Source organism: Bacillus rossius, chromosome 12 (assembly GCF_032445375.1).
Source record: "Bacillus rossius redtenbacheri isolate Brsri chromosome 12, Brsri_v3, whole genome shotgun sequence".
Taxonomy (NCBI): Eukaryota; Metazoa; Arthropoda; class Insecta; order Phasmatodea; family Bacillidae; genus Bacillus; species Bacillus rossius.
Window position 1 is genome coordinate 7,084,617 of NC_086339.1, and position 22,610 is coordinate 7,107,226.

The 22,610-nt window shown below is 37.7% G+C and overlaps 2 protein-coding genes across 3 annotated transcripts in view; one reads left to right on the plus strand and one right to left on the minus strand.

Annotated features, from left to right (window-relative positions):
* The first annotated feature begins 1,040 nt into the window (after positions 1-1,040).
* On the plus strand, positions 1,041-11,703 carry LOC134537452 (putative gustatory receptor 28b). Of its 2 annotated transcripts, none has more exons than XM_063377906.1 (4): positions 1,041-1,808; positions 7,811-7,879; positions 9,364-9,453; positions 11,473-11,703. In XM_063377906.1, the coding sequence occupies exons 1-4, from the start codon at positions 1,125-1,127 to the stop codon at positions 11,581-11,583; spliced, it is 954 nt and encodes a 317-aa protein (XP_063233976.1). In that variant the 5' UTR covers positions 1,041-1,124; the 3' UTR covers positions 11,584-11,703. The 2 variants fall into 2 exon arrangements, with proteins under 2 accessions (XP_063233976.1, XP_063233977.1); XM_063377907.1 differs by having other exon boundaries at positions 11,513-11,703.
* LOC134537450 (uncharacterized) overlaps positions 3,668-22,610 on the minus strand; it is an 80,225-nt gene continuing 61,282 nt past the window's right edge. The window contains exon 9 of the mRNA XM_063377901.1: positions 3,668-17,328. Coding sequence (XP_063233971.1) covers positions 13,160-17,328 — 4,169 coding nt within the window. The 3' untranslated portion in view covers positions 3,668-13,159. The remainder of the gene's footprint in view (positions 17,329-22,610) is intronic.

Below are 22,610 nucleotides of genomic sequence, written 5' to 3' on the forward strand. Positions count from 1 at the left end.
TCACAAATTGTTGGTCAGATGTCTCTGGATAATCATTTGGTAGTTGATATAGTTATTAACTAACACTACCAACAGATGTCGAATACATCTTGGAATATTATTGGCTGAAATAAACACGATTTTAATTTATTGCAAACCGATCTCGCTCAGGTCGTGTGCATGGCCTTCTCTTTATTCTTTTTTTTTTAATTGTGAACCGACCTTTACATAATTATACTGTCATCTTTACAGTTGTTAGCATGGTATACACAGCTTTTTTCACATATTAAGATTTGTAGGAGGGATGGGGTGCACCTCTGTATGTAAATTCGTGTAAACTTTGCTTGTACTAAAAACATACAAAAAAATCATAGTTCAGACAAGTGGATTGTTTGAAGTCATAGTTATTCAAAATTACGGATCCAGCATGTTAGTTTATCAGCATGTGACCTGCACAATTTGTCTACTTATACAAATAACTGTGCATAAATCAAGCAGTAAGTATGCAGCAAAACCTGGAGTAGGATACCTTTCTAAGCTGACAGCAATGGCTGCATGTAGAGCTGGAACAATGACTATGTCGCAACTTAGCGATTTTAAAGCACACACGCAAGAATTTAAGACTTACAAGAAACACTCTCTTTAACAAGTATGTGTTCCCAACATCAGGGGCGATATAAGGTTACAGAATGACATTTTGATGAATTGCCGCAAGTGCATGGTAATTAATTTGCAAATGGGCGAGTGTATTGCCTCCAATCGATATCGGAGATGAGGTATAAAAATGTATCAACGGGCGTGGTCTCGTAAAGTTATCATTCAGTAGTACCTCGCAGACAGGCATGGGTGACATAATCCTGCACTCAAAATTCTTATCGGACATGAAGCCAATATTTTACACATCGAAGATTCTTGGTATGGCACCATTCAGAATCGTTAGAAAAGGCAGCGATTTTATCCTTGAGTACTCAAGATTGTCCTTGGTGTACAGTATTCTCTTTTGTGTAACGCTCAATGTAGGAGAGTTGTTTTTTACACAGCGATGGTTTGAGGATGACGATTCGGGATCTATCTTCAAGATCACTTCAAACTATGTGACACTGGCCCTGTTCTCTGGAGGGATTCTAGTGCACCTGTTTTCTTTAATGAATAGCCGCAAACTGTATGGCGTGCTCAACAGAGTCGTCAGGTTGGAAGCCTTCGTGGTAGCAGAGGTGCGGTTTCCACAAAAACGTGTTTTCTGGTTCAGCATGCTCGAGCTGTTTTTGGCCATAATCCTCCCAGTCATCTTGAACATAATTGTGGCGTTGAACCCGAGGCTCTTCGAAGACCTGCCTGCATCAAACCTTACTCTCACAGACTGCTACTACTTCAGTGTAATGTTCATTATGCAGCTGCAGTTCATAAATCTGGTGCTTAAGCTATACGAGAGCTACTCCTCCATTAATTTCGTGCTAGAAATGCTCAGGAGGAGAGGGGGACAACCCTACATACCAATTTTAGATACGGAGCAAATGCAAGCTGCTCGTGGGAAGCATCCTCTTCACGACCCTGCGGGCACTGTCCGCCAGCTACGCAAACTTCACTGCACTCTTTGCGACCTGCTGGAGACACTCAACTCTACCTACTCAATCCAAATACTCGTATGTGCCACCCAGCATTTTATCGGTATAACATTTAATATTTACTCAATCGTAGTGCACACCATCGGTGACCAGGAGAACGTGGCAGCGAACCTTGCTTGGAATGTGACTACATCGTTCTGGCTCGTCTGTGATTCGCTCATCATCCTTGGGGTTGCTTCGTCATGCTGTATCACAGCACAACAGGTAATACCTACAACAGTTTGGAAGCTAAAAAGTAGGTAGGTACTTAATAATTTATTGTCTTGTTGGTACCTAAAAACATTATATCTATACAGAAAATAAATGTATTGCATTGTTATAAGGTTAAAGAAACATACAAAAATATCAATTGATTAATAATGTGTTTCTGAAATGCATCAGGAACAGATATATTTTTTTTTCTATTTGTGTTTTCAGGCAGATTATGAACGCAGGAAAACTAATTTTTAAACTGTTTGATATGGCAGATTCCAACTAGTCTGGACAATCGAATGCATTAATATTTTGAGTTTTAAGAAAACATTCATTTAATCTTGGCCACCTTTATAAGCTGCATGATACAATTGAAGGTTACACACTGGCTCGGCTAAAATCTTCCAATGTTTATGCTTTCCGAGCCGGTATATAAGAAGTTGTGGAATAAACTTTCATAAGATAATTTACTAATGACTTCTGACATAATCTATGCAAAATGTAGACTTGTTTTTTTACTTGAGATACGTACTTTATTCTTTTTTTTTATCACGAAATGTGACCATATAGTAACTATAATTCTGCCTACGTACTTAACATGTTTTCAAATAAAATTTTGTTCGTTTGGTTAGAAAAGGCTGGGTCAGAGTCAGTGAATGACAGTAAGATTGGAAATGAGAATGAGGCAGTGAAGGAAAAATAAAAGAGGCCGAAATGTATATGCCATCCTCTATGATTAGGGAGAATGTTACAAGGTATTGGTAACTGGTAGAAAGTTTTATTTATAAGGTTTCTCAAGGTGAATTAGAAAAAGAGAATGGGAGGGAGAATTGTAAATCTGGGAACTAGATTACTCAGAGGGGGGTTACAGAGGAAGAAGAAATCACAAGTGGAAAATATCTGCAAAGGGGGTGGAGAATTATTTTTTCATAGTTAACCATTATTACAATTATTAGCATTAAAAAATGAAACTTATGGAAATACTCTGCTTCAGTGGCGTAGCCAGGATTTGTGTATAGGGTGTGTTATGTGGGGGGTCCGGGGGTCCTCCCCCGGAAAAATTTGGATTTTAAGGTATTTAAATTTAAATATTGTAATGGTAAAATTTTTATTAATTTTTAATATGAAATTTGTTTGAGTGATGAATAATAAATTTAATTAAATATTTGTGCTAAGGGGGGGGAGGGGGGGGGTTTGAACACCTAAAACCCCCCCTGGCTTCGCCCCTGCTCTGCTTCACGATAAAAAAAACACTTGCTGGTGCAGATAGTATATTATACCACACTGTGTAACATTTAAGATTTTCGGAAAGAAAAACGTTTTATGTATCTAAGCCTAATCCTAAATATTTTTAATCAAATTTACTCCACCAGATCTAGACAAGTTTACTCCTCTTTCCAATGTTTTAAAATAATTTAATTACCGGGCGGAAATTGAGAAGTGCGCTATTTTACACACACTTATTTGTCATTATCATTGTGCCAACAGGTTGAAAACTTATTTTTAACTACATATATGCCCTTTTCTTTTTCTGTTAAAATTCAGCTAGCCAATATGGTGAATTCAATCGTTTTCTGTGATGTTTTTTCTTCATATTTATTTTTTTTATTCTAGGAATTTTTCCATGACAAACAGTGCAAAACTTCAATGGTGTATGCCATCAATCCAAGTCAATTATAGCGAGCATAAGCCCGCAAATTGCAAGATGTCACCAACCCAAACATTTTAAATCCTTAAAACAGGCATAAACTAATTTCTTCTCCTGGCTTCGTTTGTTGAATCATGTTTATCATGAAAACATATGAAATTAAAAGTGTTATTTTATTTCACCATGCGAAAGTTTAAAAGAGGAAAACGCCATATTTATATTAAAAACAGAATCATAGCCTTCTTTGCACATAAATTCTGTCTCTAAGTTTTTTTTTTGGCAAATTTCACTTCTAACATGGTGTCGAAAATGTAAGCCAAAACGCAAGAAATCTGAAAGTGAACAATAATGGTATTATGCTATTATGCCTTGCGTGTTAGATAAACCAGTAGGTACTCTAAAATTTGACTGCTCAACCTAAGTTTAGTCACTGACGACTGTAAATCGCGCCCACTGCGATGCGGCAGTTGTGAATGGCTTGGGGAATAAAGATAAACACTACAAAATCAGAGTCAGTGGTGTTTTCTCGTAAAAACCTGCCGCCAGTAAATCGTCAGCCACAACCTACCCTGTTTGAAGATCACATTTCCCACGAGGATGTCGCGAAATACCTCGGTGTCCTATTGGATCAAAAACTATTGTGGAGGACCTACATAGAATCAAACAGGGGAAAGGCACACAGCAGAAAACGTGCACTCTACCGAAGAACGTCGGGAGTATAGTACAAAATAGACTGCTGCTCTACAAATCCCTCATCTGACCAGTAATTACGTAAACAGCCCCAGTATGGGCAACTGCAGCCAAAACATACCTCTTGAAATTACAGTGAATACAAATCAGATATATTCGCATTGCTAAAGACACCACGAGATACATCCCAGCAGAGGAACTACTTCACGAGACGAACACAGAAACCTTCCATGATTTCTAAGGCCGAACGATGAAAAAGGTTTTATGAGAAATGTGAATAACATCAAAACCCACTTGTTTCATCTCTTGTAATTACGATCCCGACGAGATACAGAAATTTAAATGCCCTAAAATGGTGCTTGAGCACCGATCACCATAATGCTCAGTGGTTGGCTGAGCCCTGAGCTTAATGCCAACCACAGTATAGCAGCTTCCCGATACCGACCACCGCCCTGGCGTTGAGGATGGGTGAGCTCATCCGGAACCTCGCAGTGTGCACATCACCAGCAGTTACCCAACTGCTCCGTCAGGGGTTCCTGCTAAAATATCAGCAGGGGAACGTTCGTAAGATCTTCCGCTGTGTGCACAGGCATTTCTCCCCCCTTAGCTACGCCCGGCGGTGGGCCTCTGGAAGTGGGGCCTGATGCATTGTGTACTGTTACTGGACTCAGCGACTGCTTGCTACTGAGCGCGTCCCGCGGGTGGCGGATAGCAGGGGGCCACAGCTGTGATGAGCAGTTGGGGTAGTCGGAAGTATCAAATACCGACTCGTGGACCAGACCAGCCGAAGTCAGTCGTGGCTGGGCAACTTTAGAAGACTCCAGACTTGGAAGAAACTGGCATCAGAGAATGGACGAGCCATTCTCATGGCTCAGTGTGTCGCACCAGTAGGCAGGCGAAAAATTTCACATTACGCGGAAGTCACAAAGCATACGGTATCGCCCTGGCTCACACTGTGATAAAGGTTATCAAAACTGCTTAAGAAAAGACGACTCGACAAGCTGCCTGGCTACGAGCGGCGGTAGTCTTGAGCTGTCATTCAAATCACCACTCCCTGCTCCCTTTCTGGCCATCGGGTGAGCCATCATCTAACTACAGGCAGCAGGTTTCCTCCGGTGCATTCGCTGGTTTAATGCTGCCTGCCACATTTACATAAAATGGCCGTCGGGGTTCAAATTCGCTTTGCCCCTGTTCCCTCCTCTTTATGAAGGTGAAGGGGGGAGGAGTGACGACACTGGTAGTTTTCACGCTTACCAGACAGTGTATAGGTCTTGGTCTGGCACGTGAAGTTACTCCGTAACATCTCCCTTTTGAACCAAAAAGGGCCTACAACCACTTCGGCTGTGTGGGACTGACTTCAGTGTGATAGGGCTGTAGTAAAAATAAAATACAAAAAAAGTTGTGGATGGGTGAGAGAAATCTATCCTACGATCTAACATTGAGCCGGGCAGTGCGAGCACATTTTTGTTTATAAATATAGCAGTGCACTTAATACAAGTATGCTGGGCAGTTCATAAACTTAGATTAAGCTGTTCTTCAGAAGTTACAGACTAGGGCCTCACGATGAAGGACTGGGTTATTTCTCTAACCGACTGACTGCCTACTTCCGACAGGTCGAAATGCAGCTAAATCCTTTCTTGAGTGTGTCCCAATGCATCAACTCGCAGTTATGCATCTTAAATTAATTATTGTGTAGCTCCGGAACTATCGATGCTGTGGCTAGGGTTTTGCAACGACAGATTGGATAATTTCGCTAAGTGCTGACAGTATTATTCTTACAAAATAGAACCTTCGAGTCAGATTAACTAGGAACAGAGCTGACATATTAACAGAAATCCTGGCTAACAGTAGAATTCTGAAGAAAAAAAAAATAAAGTAACAGAAAACTTCTTTTACATCAAACAAGACACGTTCAAAACACATACTTCACCTGTAGACTACATCTCACCGCTTACGGCATGAATGAGTCATCACATCGCGGTGTACCTTCCCAGTAAACTCGCACTCACTGTAGTCTTTACTATTGTACACACAAATATAAACAATAACTTTGTAATTTTTGTATTTATTTTTTATATTCTGAACTGTGTACCTATCTTTAATGTTTAAACTCTCTCTATCATCATGCAAAGAATATTTTGAATAATTTTTTTTTTAATTTGGTAGTCTAATTAATTAGTCCTGATAACCAAAGATCCTAGTTAAAAGGGATAGACTTAACAAGATTATATTGTACCTTAAAATGGGGTGAAAAGGGTCAGCAGTAGCAAAAAATAATTATATACATAAAACCATGTATTAAAACTATCAGAACAATGTAGCTATTAATTTTTTCTGCTATATGTTTCAAAATATGTTACAAACATTTGATCCTATACGCCCCATTTGACAGTAGGTACATGTAATTAACGGTGCCACAGTAATGGCTGTCTCATTTCTTTCTCTAAGAATGTCTCGCACAATCACCCTCTGTCCCAAGCTGTGTGGTTGCAAAGCTGTAAAGCATAAAGCACACATTTATTTATTTATTTTTTTTATTTATTTATAAGCCTCCATTTCTCCAGGCAGCCTGAAGGGGAGTTGTCAATACAAAACACATAGGACACTCACATACAGAACTCAAATTCAGTACAGCGGATATTTTGTCATGGTGCTACCAGCAAATCATATACAGTAGCAATTAATATACAGTTTTGATACATTAAATTATATAACATATATTAAAAAATAAAAACAAAAGTGGGACTTATATACATATGTAGATAGATACAAGACAAGACAGATACAAGTCATAAATAGTCTGAGGTCATTTGTTGCTTGTGCACTACGTAGTGACTTCATGGAAGTTTTAACATTCGAGAGGAGCACAGATCGAAGCATGCTCCAACTTGTCACTTTCTTGCAGTAATCAAGTATCATGGTTGTGTTTCTGTATCAGTACAGCCACAAGTATAACTGTAATTAGATTTAAATTGTGAATTGGTTTTCTGGACAGTTGAAACATACTGAAAATATACAACTTTTCCCCCCATTTTTTTACCAGTCTTTAAACATGAAGTACTAAACCAAGCAAATAAGCTACATGAAGTTGCAGGTATGAAGACCACTATTTTTTTAATTTTATTTAGAAAATAGGGGAAAAGCTAATTATTTGTTTAAAACCATAGTAAAAACTTGGTTTGTGACCTTTCTTGTTTGAAGTATGGCATAAAGGTTGACAATTTCTGAAATAAAATTTCTGTAAACAGTCTTGTTATAAAATAAGTTGCTCTAGCACAAAAAACTATTATTAATTATTTAACTACCTATTTCAAACGTAGACAGTCCAGACAATTTTTCTGGATTTTTGGTAAAGTGTGTACAACAAGATGTATTTTAGGATTACTGTATCAGCTGGTGGCTAAACAGCTGTTCCTTGCATCACGTGTCGATGGCTTGCTGTAGTGGGGAAAATGGAAAATATGCAGGCCAAGATGTCATTTTTGTTCTTTATGCTACTTATACTCTGTCAAAAATAGTTTTACACGTCTTTCACTCAAAGTCAATATGAGCTACCTAACTGTTTTTAATGGACATACAATCAAAACTTTTATAACGTTAGCCTGTAAAAATCTTTTTTCCCACGTACATAATATGAAGATCCAAGCTTCTAGTCGCAAACTGTACACTGTTTCAGGCAAATTCAACGAGCAGCATCGTGCATAAGCTACTAAATGAAGAATGTGAAGTCAGGACAAAAGAAGAGGTAAATGGCAGTCAGCTATGTTTTGCCTTATGACCACCTCAGAGCAAAGAAGGCGTATTTGGTTATACAATATATAATGGTACAATTTAGCCTACATTGAAAGTCTACCATTACTGATCTTACGTGCATGAAGGTTAGGCTACAATTCAGTTTGCAAAGAAAACTCACTCTGAGACATTCGCAGTATTCCATATCTTTTTGTGTAGGGTACTTAAAATAAGAACAGGTCAGGCACAACAGGAAAACAATGCAATGTCTAATGGTTGTAATTATAAAAATTTTTTAAATCAGGTAATTGTCTAATTAGACAATGTCCAAATCCCAAAGTAAGGGTTACTAATATTTCACATTCTGAATAACTTTTTGTACAGATTTAGCTCATGTTTATCAGGAACTAACTAGTGGTCATGTGTTTTGCTCCAAACATTTTAAACCCAAAATCTGTTCGATGTGGTAAAAATCTGCTTTAACTAATAGAATAGAAAAGAACATTCGTCAATTATCTCTACTAATATTATACATGCGAAAGAGCGTTTGTCTGTTAGACCTTCTTTCACGCAGCAACGGACAGAACTGTGACATACTAATCTGTATAATACATGTAATCTGAAATTCCATCCCTAAGGGAGTGAAAAAGGGGTAAATCCAGTTTTATAATAGAAACTCATAGGAGGTAGACCATAGACACACAAACAGTGAGATTGTGTCATCTCTATGTCTGCCACACAGTCAATTAGTAAGGTCTGGCAACTTCCTATCCTAGGCGAAACCCATCTGCTTAGTGAAGCTCGTGGCTGCTAGCGAACTCAAGGCGCTAATAACAGTTTAGTTTAGAATTTTACTAATAGATGGCATTGCCTTGAATTTGTAACTCACTATAGTTTGGTGCGTCCGTCACGTCTTGCCTAGGGTTTACCTGCCTTCCCACAAAATGAAACTGAAGACTTGCGTCCAGATTTTGCTGATGAGTAGCTTTGATGTACCAAGATTGTGCAATCAATGACACTTTAAAATCAAGATTTACAGTTTTTCAAGTGTATGTCCTACAGACTTCAAACTCGGCAGTGATGTTCCTCATATTACGAAGTGCTTAGCCCGGGCCAGGTACTTCAGCTAGAGTCCGCCTGGAATGTTTTAAAATGAGATGGGTTTTATCAGGAAAGCTCTCCAATCCCCTTCATTAATGTACTTCAGATCTCGGCTGGTTGTCCAAACTCTGGAGTTCCTACCTTGTCTTCGGTAGCCACGACTGCCGAGGCACAATGCTCTCTTGGCGAGTAGGAACAAAGTTGGGACACAAAAAGGTGTCGTAACCATAAGCCTCTTTACAAAGAAACAGGATCTAAACTTTTTTTTTAGAGTATGCTTTATATCATGCTAGATAAATTGTAGTTTAGCCATGTAACCTTTCATTACATAAGAGCTCAACGTCAGTATACACTTAACATTTAAACGCTGACATTAACAGAAATTGTGTCCGTCAGTTACAGCTATTCTCAATGCAGCTACTCCACAGAAGAATTCAGTTCACCGCCTGCGGTTTCTTCGACCTAGACTACACGTTCATCCACTCGGTGAGTTGTTATTTACCCTCGTCATCAGTGCTGTAGTAATGGCCACAGCCAGAGCCGACATCTGTGTGATAGGTAAATCCAGAGTACGGTAACTTCAACCCACAGGTTGTATTAGTTAACATATGACACTCAACCAATGTTTGAGTTTGCTGCTAGACCAAAAAATATTGTTGCGATGAATCATTCACCCACATAATCACCACGTAACCAGGCTCCACTTGGTGACATGGGTTCCACCCTGGACCTTTGAAGGCAAAAAGGGAAGTAAACATTTCCTGATACAGTAGTTTTCCTCTGGGTGCTCCTACTTTCTCTTCCAATGCATTCAATCATTGCTTCTTCCCAGTGCCTCATTCTTAATTTTTTTTTGGACTTAATGTCTTATAGTTATTACAGTCAATAACAAACTATGACAGCACAGAACAGGAAGGAATCTGCCATGGGCGACTGTAAGAAACCTCCCAGCATTTTTCTGGAGTAATTTTAAGAAAACCAAAATATGGATGGCCGGGATAGGGTCCCTTGCAACGTGGGCCCAGCATCGTACCAACGTGCCCAAATGGCTTCTTGTGCCTCAGTCTAACTTCACTTTCCATGGACAGTTTATGCCACCTTACAGCCAGGATCCAGACTAGAGCCATATTTAAGTGTATGCAACTATGTTTCGAGGTGAACAGAACTCAAAAAAACCCAGTTTTTCAGACATACTAGGAGCTGTTGCACTTAGTTGATAAAAATAATTTGAGTTGTGTCTGACTATTTTGCCTACTATGCAAGTTACTGTACACACTAAATTTGCATTATCAATTTTGGACCTACAAATGAATATTATTGTGATTTTAATTTATTTTAAAAGGAGCAACTGATGGCAAAACAACTGATTAATCACTAATCATTGATTTTCAAAAATTCATATTTATAAGAAATGAATTACAATGCAATGTTATCTACTTCAAAAGTGTGATTCTTGAGAAGCTATATTGTTTACAGTGTACTTTGAAATACACACTCCTTGTGAAACACTCTTTTTGCATCAAAAAACAAAATTAACATTATTTTCACATGTAATTTGCTCATGCATGCTTCATCACAACACATCCTGCCCCACTACCCTGTCCATATGCGAATTTCTGGCTCAGTAAAATGTACCAACACTTCCACAGCCACTCTACAGCCCAGATCTGGCTCTCCCAAGCGGACTCATTTTGGGACTCTCGACAACATGCAACAAGCCGTGATGAGCGCGCTCTGCAGACTTGCAGAAAATGACTTCGCCCACTGCTATGAAGAGTGGAACAATTAGTGGAATCGCTGAATAGCTTCTCAAGGATCATACGTTGAAGGAGATAACATTGCAAACTCAATTTTTCCAAATGTAATAATAATTAGTTTTCTTAAGGCTCTGCCTCACCTGCACTTGTGTATTTTCAATTCATTGCTAAATTCAAATTTTTATAAACCAATATTTAAAAACTGGAACATGTCAAGTAAATTCGCATGCATTACCCAGCTACTGGAACACAGAACCATAATTACTAATTAGTGACCAGATGTAGTTGAAACAAAATCAGATATGTAGCACGTATCTGATGAATTGCTTATAAATTACATAGCACACCCAAATATAATTTCCTTATAAACAAAAATTACACAAAATTATGAAATAGCAATAAAATAACTTTGTGTGCTAAAATTTTTCACAAACATTTCAAATCCTAACTTTTATTACTATCTGTACTTTATACAGCACAAAATAAATATTTGTTACAGCTCACTTATATAAAAAAAAAAAAAAACCAGTAAACAATTAATTGTTGATTTGTTTGGCAATTAGAAGATAGCTGATTCTGATTACTTAAAAATCTGAATTTAGGCATTTTAGAATCAGGAGAACACTGGGTTTAGTTCTAATAAAACTTAGTATATTATTACCAAATATTAAAGCTTCTTTTCAGAATGTGTGATATGATCTAACCACATTTGAACCACAAATGTATATTAACAAGTTATCATTTGCAGATTGTGGGAGCTGTTACAACTTATCTTGTGATTCTCATAGAGTTCCAATTAACTTATGGCAAGATGGATACGAAAAACATGGCAACATCAGCACCCAAAAGACGCAATTGAAACAGCAACCATCTGCGACCGCAAAGGAACACCACGACAAATGTGATTCAGTGCTACAGAATCTAGTGTCTTAAGTCATCTAAAATATATTGAACACATTAAATAACATATAATAATTTATTCTTCTTATAATTTAAAATTGCCTTGCCTTTTAAGTCTAAGCAGCTGCCCACAACAAAAGTAATATCTACATGAACATGATAGTATGTGATGTGCTACTTTTGTATACGTTTCATTTTGTTGTTTACCTCTAGCGCCTCTTGTTAAACTATAGTCACTATAGATAGTCAAAGAGCAAATTAAAAATTACTTGCCAGTGATGTGTAACATCTAACCTCTGTAACGAGCAAAATTCTAGTTACTTTGAGCTGTTACGAGCAGCTTTTTCTGGCCCTACTCCTACAGTTTGAAATTTTTCCTCATGCTTACATCACCTGTTTTCTCACATGTGCTCTAATCTTTATTCACTCAGCAGTTTAATAATAATAATAATAATAATAATAATAATAATAATAATAATAATAATAATCTTATAGATCCAGGAAAATATTATTACTAAGGAATTTATTTGTTTTAGATTTAATTTGTCGATTTCATATTCACCAATTTTAAAAGTATTAAAGCGATATTAAAATGGATGAACCTCAAAAAAAAAAAAAATTATAATATAAATCACAGAACTTATTTATTAATACTCACTTTATACAAATAACGTCCAGGAATGAATTTGTCACAAATTATATTTTAACAAAACCAATATTTTAATAAAACACTTATAAAATTATCAAATTTATATAATATATTATAAATTATTTTACAATCTATTCATTACGCATCAGAAAATCTACATGCCACAAAGTCCCGCTGTTCAAAACTAACGTTAGTAGAACGAACAGCAAACAGCTGTCTTTTTTTACTCTTTCTATCTTTCGCTGACACGCAACAGCACAAGCACCAACTGCAGGCAAAATGAAAATTTGAATGGCGCGCACTTCTTCCTACATCCTGTTACACATTTCCGTCACATTCACAAAATTACTCCCACCAAATGCAGTATACACAGAGCTAAGATGTTACACATCAAAAACACTGCAATAAAGGTAAAGCATAATGATCCCGCAAGGTATTTGAATTTTTCTTATGTTCAAAGTTTTAGACAATTCACTTAATACCTCAGCAATTAGAATTCAGGCAAACACAGTTTCATGTTAAAAGCCATGTTGTTTATGAAATAAAAACAGATATTCAAACTAATATTTTTTTTTCTATCAAATTTTTGTCTTTCAATAAATAAATGGTTTTTAAATTAAGTTAATGCTGTGAAAAAAGCTACCAGTATTTCATTTATTCTAAAAAAATTTGATATACACAGTTCACTTGTGTTAGTGGTATACCAAAAAAAACTATTAATACACAAGTGAATGAATTTGAGATTAACATGTTACAACACTAAAAAAAAAAAAAAAAAAAAAGACAGAACACTGCACAAACACTATTTCTGTACAAGCAGATTCATACGGTTCATCACTACAAGCTGATAACTCACACGATTCCACAGGACCAAACATCTGACAGTTCATCCCCACGTGTATCCCGTGTTTGCAGACTGCACATTGGTATAGCTGCCAGACGCACTCCAACCACTCTGCGCATTCCAATCACTCTGCGCACTCGCCCCTCCCGCGGCGGGATTCCAATTGCCTGGCGTGTTCCAACTGCCCGGCGTGCCCCAAATGCCATCACCGCCGTCCCCTCTCCAAACACCCGAGCCTCCCCCCTGCAAGTCACTGTACATCGGGGCCTTGTCGGAGGCCGACATGGGCTGGTAGCCGGGCGCCGGGCCAGAAGCACTTCCCGAGACGTGGCCCCGCACATCCTGCTTTTTGTCGGCAGACTGATGCGACCTGACGTTCTCGCCGCGGCTCCACGAGCCGCGTCCCGACTTGCTCCAGTCTCTGCTCGCACCACCCAGCGACCTATCACGACTCGCCGCAGCCTCTTCCGCGTACTTCTTGTCGCTCGCCCTGTTTTCGTAAGCAGCACTCTGAAACTTCGAGTCTGCTTCAGTTACTGACTTCTTCTTCCTCTCCTGAGCTTCTTGGCGAATGTAAGATGGTTGCAACAGCGGAGCATCAATATTTTTAAGTTGTGTTGCCTTAAGTGTTCTTTTACACTGTCTAGTTTTTTGTTTAGTATGTTTATCAGACTGTTTAGCATTTTCCAAAGGGTGATGTCGTTTATCGATGATTCTATCAAACGTTTTTACTGTGTCCTTGACGAAATCCTTCAGTAATGGAGGTATATGACTTGTTTTACTATGCTGTTGATTGTTGTTGATTGATGATACATCCTCTTTTTTGTAAGAGACTTTGTGGTCCACATAGTTTTTGACGTTATATGAACGAGTTCTCACAGGTTCGTTACCGACAAGTGGATCCTTATTCCCATAACCCCTACCATAGTCAGACACTTTACTGTCCACAGCATAACTAGATCTATTTATATCTGTTCTTCCACTAAACTGTGCTTCATCTCTCTCCATTTTAGCAGTCATTGCTCTGTTTCTGTCCAATTCTTGAATCTTTTGCCTATTTCTCTCAGTTACTCCAGTAGCTGACAGTTTTCTGCCAATATTTCCATCAATTACAGGTCTATTTACACCATCTGTCTTATCAAAGACAGATCTATTTCGGTCCTCTGGAGGCCCATGTAATATCCTGTTCCTGTCCTCTGGTGGACCATGTGTAGAACGATTCCTGTTATCTAATGAACCATGTATAGATCTGTTCCTGTCATCTGTTGGACCATGTATAGATCTGTTCCTTTCATCTGGTGGACCATGTATAGATCTGTTCCTGTCATCTGGTGGACCATGTATAGATCTGTTCCTGTCATCTGTTGGCCCATGTATAGATCTGTTCCTGTCATCTGGTGGACCATGTATAGATCTGTTCCTGTCATCTAATGGATCATGTATAGATCTGTTCCTGTCATCTGGTGGACCATGCATTAACCAGTTCCTGTCCTCTGGTGGACCCTGCATTGGCCGGTTCCTGTCCTCTGGTGGACCCTGCATTGGCCGGTTCCTGTCCTCTGGTGGACCATGCATTGACCGGTTCCTGTCTTCTGGTAGACCATGCATTGACCGGTTCCTGTCTTCTGGTGGACCATGCATTGACCGGTTTCTGTCTTCTGGTGGACCATGCATTGACCAGTTCCTGTCCTCTGGTGGATCATGTATTGACCGGTTCCTGTCTGGTGGACCACGCATAGACCGGTTCCTGTCCTCTAGTGGACCATGTAAAGAAGGGTTCCTGTCCTCTAGTGGACCATGTAATGATCTGCTGCTTACATCTGGAGGACCAAGTAATGGCCTGTGTCTGTCATCCCTGTCCCCTAGTTCACCATACAATGACCTGTTCCTGTCTGAGTCACCATATGACATTTTCCTGTCATTCGTTTCACCATACAGTAACCTTTTCTTGTCCTCTGGCCCACCATAAAGTGGTCTCTTCCTATCCTCTATTTCAATATAACGTGACCTTTTCCTGTCTTCTGGTTCACCATACGACCTTTTCTTGACTAGCTCACCATATAATGACCTTTCCCTGTCCTCTAACTCACCATAAATTGGTCTGTTTATAACCCCTGCTTCAACCAGTAGTCTTTTTTGAATATCAGTTGTATCAAACACTGACATCTTTCTGTCCTCAAGTCTACCAAAAATATTTCTATTTTTGTCATTGGGCCCATCAACAATTGCTTCTGTTCTATCCCCACCGCCAAAAATTCTTTCACCAGATCCAAATGTTCTATTCCTTTCACTTCCATCCATTATTAATCTATTCCTGCCAGATTCATCAAACGTTCTGCTCGACTCAGTTTCAAAAGTAGTTCTATTTCTCTCAAGATCACTAATAATTGGAATATTTCTGTCATCATAAGCAAGCCACTGAGAATTCTTGTTCCTTTCATCTGCATCACCATAAAAACTTGCTTTAACATCACTAGAATGGTATTGATTTTCTCTTAAAATGTCACTTGTTACATGATGTTTAGAATTTGGGGACAATGCATGTCTAATAGTTTTCACACCTGCACTCGGAAAAGACTGGTCAAATTCTAGTCTAGGTTTGCCACCATGCCGATGGTCCTTGTGACTTGTTGATTTGCTCATGTAAGCATCAAACTTGCTGAAACTGTCATGAATGTTTTCCATATCACGTAGGCTATCATGCACATTCCTGGTCTTCCAACTTGCCCCAATTCTACCAATGCCACGCACGTCCGTCATAAAACCCGAGGCAATATCGTCTCTCTTTGCTCGTGTTGCCTTCCTACCAAGCTCGGCATCATCATACGACCTACCTGTGCCAGAAGCATGATGACTAAAGTTAATGTTTCGTGAATTTCCCTCCCTAGAAAACAATACCTTCTTCCTTTCGAACTCTCTCACGTTCATTTTGTTGCCTATATCTCGCTCGAATACACTACTGTCTTTTACTAGAGGGAATGCTTCTGGTTCATTGTTTCTACACATATCCCTCCAGTCATCCGTAGGATAGAGGCTGCCTCCAGAACGAGCATCTCTGAAATTCATACTCGGATGAGCACCACCCCAGTTTTCTACATCATGGGGTAGCCTAGCGGAATCTCTGAAAGGGTCTTTTACTTCATTGTTGTGCGTTGCTCTGTTCTCTTCTAAGAAAGATCGCAGATCATTATTTTCTCGAACAATGTAGTGACTTCTGCCATCCCCCATAGATCTCCCCTGAAAATCTCTACTCAGCATGTTCCGATCTTTAACTGAAATGTTTTCACCCATCACTTTCTTTTCTTGTAAAACTTGTCTGAGATCTTCGGTCCCTGGAGAAATAACATTGTACGCAAAGCTAGAGCTGTCCAGCCTTCTCTTTTTATCATTAGTTACATCATCAAAGTACCTATCATCTCTAATATTGTCTGCAACATCTAGATGTCTTTCTGCGTACATTCGCTTTCCTTGTATAACTGTTCTTAAATCTTTCACATCTGTAGATGCAGTGTAGCCTCCATCCAACAAGCTGTCTTGGTGATGGTGCCCTGAGCGACTTTGTAGCACATCTCTCAGATCTCGAGGTGGCAAGCCACTGCCATGTTCCGAGGCATCAATTCGAGTCGTCAGCAAACCATCCTCGTTCATCCACACGTTCCTGGATAAACTTGAATGGTCTTCTTCTCTGGTATTGCTACAATCCCCAAAATGTTGCGAGTCACTTCTATTACGACCAACTGCCTCGTTTCTGTAATTCCCGTCACGATCTTGACTTCTCTTTCCAGGCCCACCACTACCAGATAAGCTTCTGTTCCTAGGACCATTTCTCATGTCAGTTCTGTTCCTGTTTGCTGGCATCTTAGCAAATTTTGTCATTTCTTTGGTGTCTTCTACCATGAATGGTATGGAATTTTCTGAGACTGCAATTGGAATATATTGTACCGGGTAATCATCTCGAATATGGTACAACTCCTTAATGAAGTTAATTTCCACGTGTTGCAAGACGATAATGGCAGCAAAGTTTCTAGTACCTAGGCTGATAGGTAAAGCATACAAGGGCAAATACGGCAGAGGATCACCATTGTGATACCTCAACTTCTTTCCTGGGGTACACAAACTTGTGACTTGAAGTAAGTTGGTGGTTCTCAGTGTCTTAATGTAGACAAGTTTGTGCACTTTACTGGTCCGTTTCAGCCAAGGAACGGTTGTATCTGAAAAACCAAATTCAATACATATGCATGAGCATACAAGTCTCAATCTAATATGTAAATGATGCTGCTAGCATTAGTGAAAGCAAATGTAGTTTTCCAATTCCAAACCTGGCAACATTTGAAATAAGACCATTTGCCTTGAATATATAATTACTATTGAAGTTAGATAAATATGTAACCATTAAAATTCCTTCTCCATAAAAAAAAAAACTTAAGGCCCTATGCACAAAATTACATGCATACCTAAAAACAATTGGAAATCTACTTTTGTTTCAGACAGGACAAAATGCCAAGTAGCAAATATGTATGAATAAGTAGAAAAAAAATCCCATACCATGATACATCAGTATATTTACATAAAACCACACAAAAAATTTCAAGGCCCTGTAACAATATGCCTTGTCGTTTATGTTTGCTACTGAAAATAATAATAAAACATTTACTACTATCCCATCCGCTTATCTTTCACTAAAAACATTAGCTGTCAAGTTGAAAGAAAAAATATTGAGCAAAACACTTATTTATGATCTCCAAGATTATAAAATCAGTTCGCTGCACATATATTAACAATATTTCCAGCAAACTTAATTCAGAGTTCAATTATGGGCATTATATACAACAACAAAATTACTATTGCAAAAATAGCAATGCTGTGTTCCACACAAATATGTGCAATGTCAATGCCTTCATGCAAAACAAATTTCCCTAGGTGAAGTGAAACATAGCTCTTCTGTAATGCTTCACATCAAGATTGTGGGAAGAGTAATTACTGACAAATGTTACACTTCTTTGAATAGAAGTATTAGTATTAACTCAGTAAACTAAAAATTAAACATAGTAGGTAGCAGAGCATTGAGATTTTAATTTAAAATCACACTTTTCTTTAATGATTTAATACTATATGCATATATAAATTTAAGTATTCATACATATATGCATAGTTTGAAAGTAAACTACCATTCAACATATCAAACCAATGATTGTACTGCATAAATGTATAAGAAATCTCACGAAAAACCTTTTAATTACTGCTTTTACGGTCCAAAAGTGACAACACAAACTGAAATTACTTTTAGGATAGTGGGAATATAAGAAAATGAATTACGTGAATAAGAAATAACATAATCTGTACAACATAAAGTTTTTTTTATTAAAAGGGGTTATTTTCCTTCATTCCTCAAGTTTTTATTTCCTGGGCACTGTTCAAGTAACTTGTTTTTGATTACTTTTCTAATGGTTTGAACAGTTACTTTGAACAGCATATTGCTACAGAAGCTTATTTCATTGTTCTGTTTTCATGCATGTCATTAAATAAATATTTTGAAATGTTTTACTGCATACCAATACTTGCAGTGCCTTGTGTGTTCACTTCACTTACCATTGCTCACAAAGTTTTAAGGTGTTTCCTTGTTCAAATGATCTTCTTTTGAAAAAAAAAAAAGACACCTAGCAAAACCATTAAGAATATTTACAATCTCCCAAGATAAAAATGCATCAATTGGGTTGCTGTAAAAGCATTTACAGATACATACTTATGAGATACCTAACTGTCAGTATGTAAAAATCGTTACGTGCTATAATTTCTTCAACTCAATACGTTTCCATGCTAGTTGGACAATTCAAATGCAGGTATATGTGACAAATTATAGAGTATTTACAAATAATTATAAAAGGCATCTTTTGTAAGAAACAAAGTTTTAGACTCTGAATAACTATAGGTGAAAACAAAAAAAAAACTTAAAATTTAATTTACTGTCAGTAAACACCTAAATTCTCAAAAATCATCATCAATAAACTTACAAAATGTACTGTAACTTAAATAAATTAAAAAAAAAAAAAAAAACTAAATCAGCAAGCAAAATTAATTGGTGCTTTTACAAATATAAAATTAAACTAATTTTAAAACAAGCAAAATTTATTAATTTAGGAGTTTCAGAGATTTTTAATGAGACAGCTTAACTCTGAAACAACGTGATGTTTGTCTAAGCCACTAAATTAACAGTTTTCTGTACTTAGTACACGAGGCCTTAATCCAGCTGTCCCCTGGGGAATATAACAACCTTAGTTCCTATTCTCTGTTCACTCTTACCTGAGTTTTGGAATAAACAAAGCCTCTTGTAAACAAACTTTTCATTGGCTGCCGGCCGCCGCGCACATTATTCGTGCGCAAGAAATAGTCCCTTGGTTACGTACCATTTGTAAGTATTTTTACATTGCCTTTTTTTATAAAAATTGTTGATACATAGCATTATAGCGTTTCATCATTAATTTCCAATACAGTTTAATGTGTCAGCAAGTATTTACTTACAATTATGTTAGCAGACGCCATGTGTACGGTGGCATAGACAAAAGGTACTGTACAGTGTACAGTTGATGCCCGGCGCAACAGTTGCATTTCGGATTCGCGCGCGCACGGTTTGTTATGGCTGACGTCGGACCGAGTTTTGTAAAACACAGAACGGGAAAGCCTTTGAAACGTGCACAGAAAATTATTGTGTTGAATGTTTTTAAAACATTTTCAGACAAATATCCGGATTGTCGTGTGAACGATATCGCGAGTTTATAACTGCGGAATTTAGGCGTGTTTCGAAGATCAGTGTGCTTCGTGCAAGGAAAGAATTACAGGACAACGGGACATTAACATCTTCCGGGAAGAAAAGGAAACTTGAGTATCCTGTTATAAAAACTTGTGATGATTTTGTGAAGACGGTTATTAGGCGTAAAGAACATAGTTTTTTCTTCGCAAATGAACCACCTACGCTGAACAAAGTGCTACGGTGCTTCCTGTTATATTACGTCTCCGTTATTTTATTAGCACCGACTGTACTGAAGTGTATGTGTTGCAACTAGTGCTTGGCGCGCCAGATGAATTCAGCCTATCACTTGCTGACGCGGCGCAGTGATACGGCGGTGTTTGTTTATTTCAGAACTCAGCTAAGAGTGAACGGAGAATAACTCTGGGAAGGCTCTAGCAGTTCAACAGTGTTTCATGATCACTAAGGATCTCATTAAACCCAGCTTTTGATTGTCAAGTTACATAAGATATTGATTTCCTTATATATATCTACTAATTTTAAGTGATGTCTTGCGATAGCAATTAAAGATATAATTATTTATAAACTTGCACATAGTTACGCATTCATAAACTGTGTTTTATCGCATAATCATTGCACATTTAATGCTTAATCAAGTTTGAAAAGTAGGGGTGCAATTTTTATGCGAGAAAAGCATTTTTGTTGAGATTAATTTTTTATTACAACAAAACTGTTGCATTGAAATTACGTTTAATTAAAACGCATAGAGTACAAAAGCATGCCACACAATAAAAAATTAATCAGTCATTCAACAAAAACATATTTTCTATTAACTTAATTAAACATGAAAAATGTGACCTAACAGTGTAGTGGAACAATGTAGCGTACCCATAAATATAGTCATACACATAAAAGAGATAGTTTACTTGGTACGACACAGACACATGAGTTGCATGAAATCAGCGCGCTATTGGTATTAGACTAAGTGCGTGCACTCTATATAGGCATCAACATAACCAAACATATGATGCCAACTAGTGCTCGGCTATATTTTCATTTTCATATATGCTACACAGCAGCGATGGAACAAATAAAGGTTATAAGGTTTGAAATAATCTTTAAAAGAGAATTTACACATTGAAAACTTATTTCTGTTAATTACATAAGTAAACTGTAATATTCTAACGAACAATGGATTTCAACTTAAATAAAAACATAGTTTGATATGGTAAACTAACATTTAGGCACTGCATTAATAGAAAAAAATTACGTATATCTAGGGGCATGCAGATTTAGCTAAAAGATTTCGAGACTAGATGAAAGTCAAAACACTGTAGCACCGTCTGTGTTTCGTGATTGGGTGAGTTTCTCCCAGGCACATATCGATTGTTACTCCACCAATCACAGTGATTCAGTGCGGAAGCAAACACATCCTTAGTGGCTCTGTCAAATAAGGCAACGACTTCTCTCACAGACGGCCGCCAATCACAAGGAAGAAACCACAGGTACGCATACACATTGTTGCAGTCTTATACGCATTCAGATCTTTTAGCGAAAAATGCCTGCCCCTACGTATATCTTATGGAGAAAATGGCAGGACCGAAACATTTGACTGCATTAGATGGGAAAACATATTGTGCGGGACCGTCTTCAAAGAGCTTTACGGTAATTACTGTATTTTCTCATTCTAACATCACACCACCAGACTGCAACTTGAATACTGTCCTGTGATCTTTGGCCAGGTCATGTTGGCTACTTACACATATGGCTCTGAATCCAACAGGGGGACCAAACACAATATGTGATTTTTATGCAAGAATTTTTTTGATGTGATAACGTCTTATAAATCGATGAACGCCGGCTGCACGCACGAAAAAGCATGACTCATTGTCACGTTCCGCCTGAGCCGAGCGTGCAAGAACCTGCCAACCACCGTGTGAGAAAATCTTCTATAATATCAAATAGGTTAAGGCGGGCTTTTTAAAAGCAGCAATTTAAAAAATTTTATATGACATCACATAAAATTATTGTCCGTAAACCGACTTTACAGACAACCCCCTTTTCCCCAAAATTTGATGTAAAATAACAGTGCTACAATTATGCGGTAAAACATGGTACACTTGCAATTTATTTCCATAGAAAAAAAAAAGGAAAAATACTAATTTATATACTCAAAATGGTTAACTATTTAAAAATCAGGTAAAAGTTCTGTATCACATATCCAAGTCTATCCCTTGATCCTAATGGCATGATCCTAAATTCATTGATCTTGTGGTACACGATGCTTGCTGTTTTAAATTAGTACATATAAAGAACCTGAATATAAAAAATTGTGATGTAACGATAAATTATGATCTTATTATCAAATCAAATAAAAATCAGAATTTTTTTTTACTTCCTAACATTGTTTGTCTTGCAATATATATTAATGCCCAGGATCTTTTGACGTACTAAATTAAAACAACTAGCATTATGTACCACAGGATCATGCAATCAGGATCAAGGATTAAACCTGGATGTGTGATACGGAACAACTACCAAAAATTAGTCCCTCTCAACCAATAATCAAATCCCATCTAAATAAGAATGAATTTCAACTCTGCTTGAATATTTAACTACAATGCACTTCCAATATTCAGTATTCACACTAATGCAGTTTTAAAATTATTTCACTCTACCAAAATACAGAAACTATTAATTTTTGTGGACCTCCTTCCAGTAGTTTCTTCACACTGAGCACTGAATGAA

Coding starts and splice junctions, on each gene's coding strand:
- LOC134537452 (XM_063377906.1), top strand. CDS start 1,125: ATGAATAGCCGCAAACTGTATGGCGTGCTCAACAGAGTCGTCAGGTTG. Junction 1,809..7,810: donor GCTGTATCACAGCACAACAG/GTAATACCTACA, acceptor ACACTGTTTCAG/GCAAATTCAACGAGCAGCAT. Junction 9,454..11,472: donor ACTACACGTTCATCCACTCG/GTGAGTTGTTAT, acceptor TATCATTTGCAG/ATTGTGGGAGCTGTTACAAC.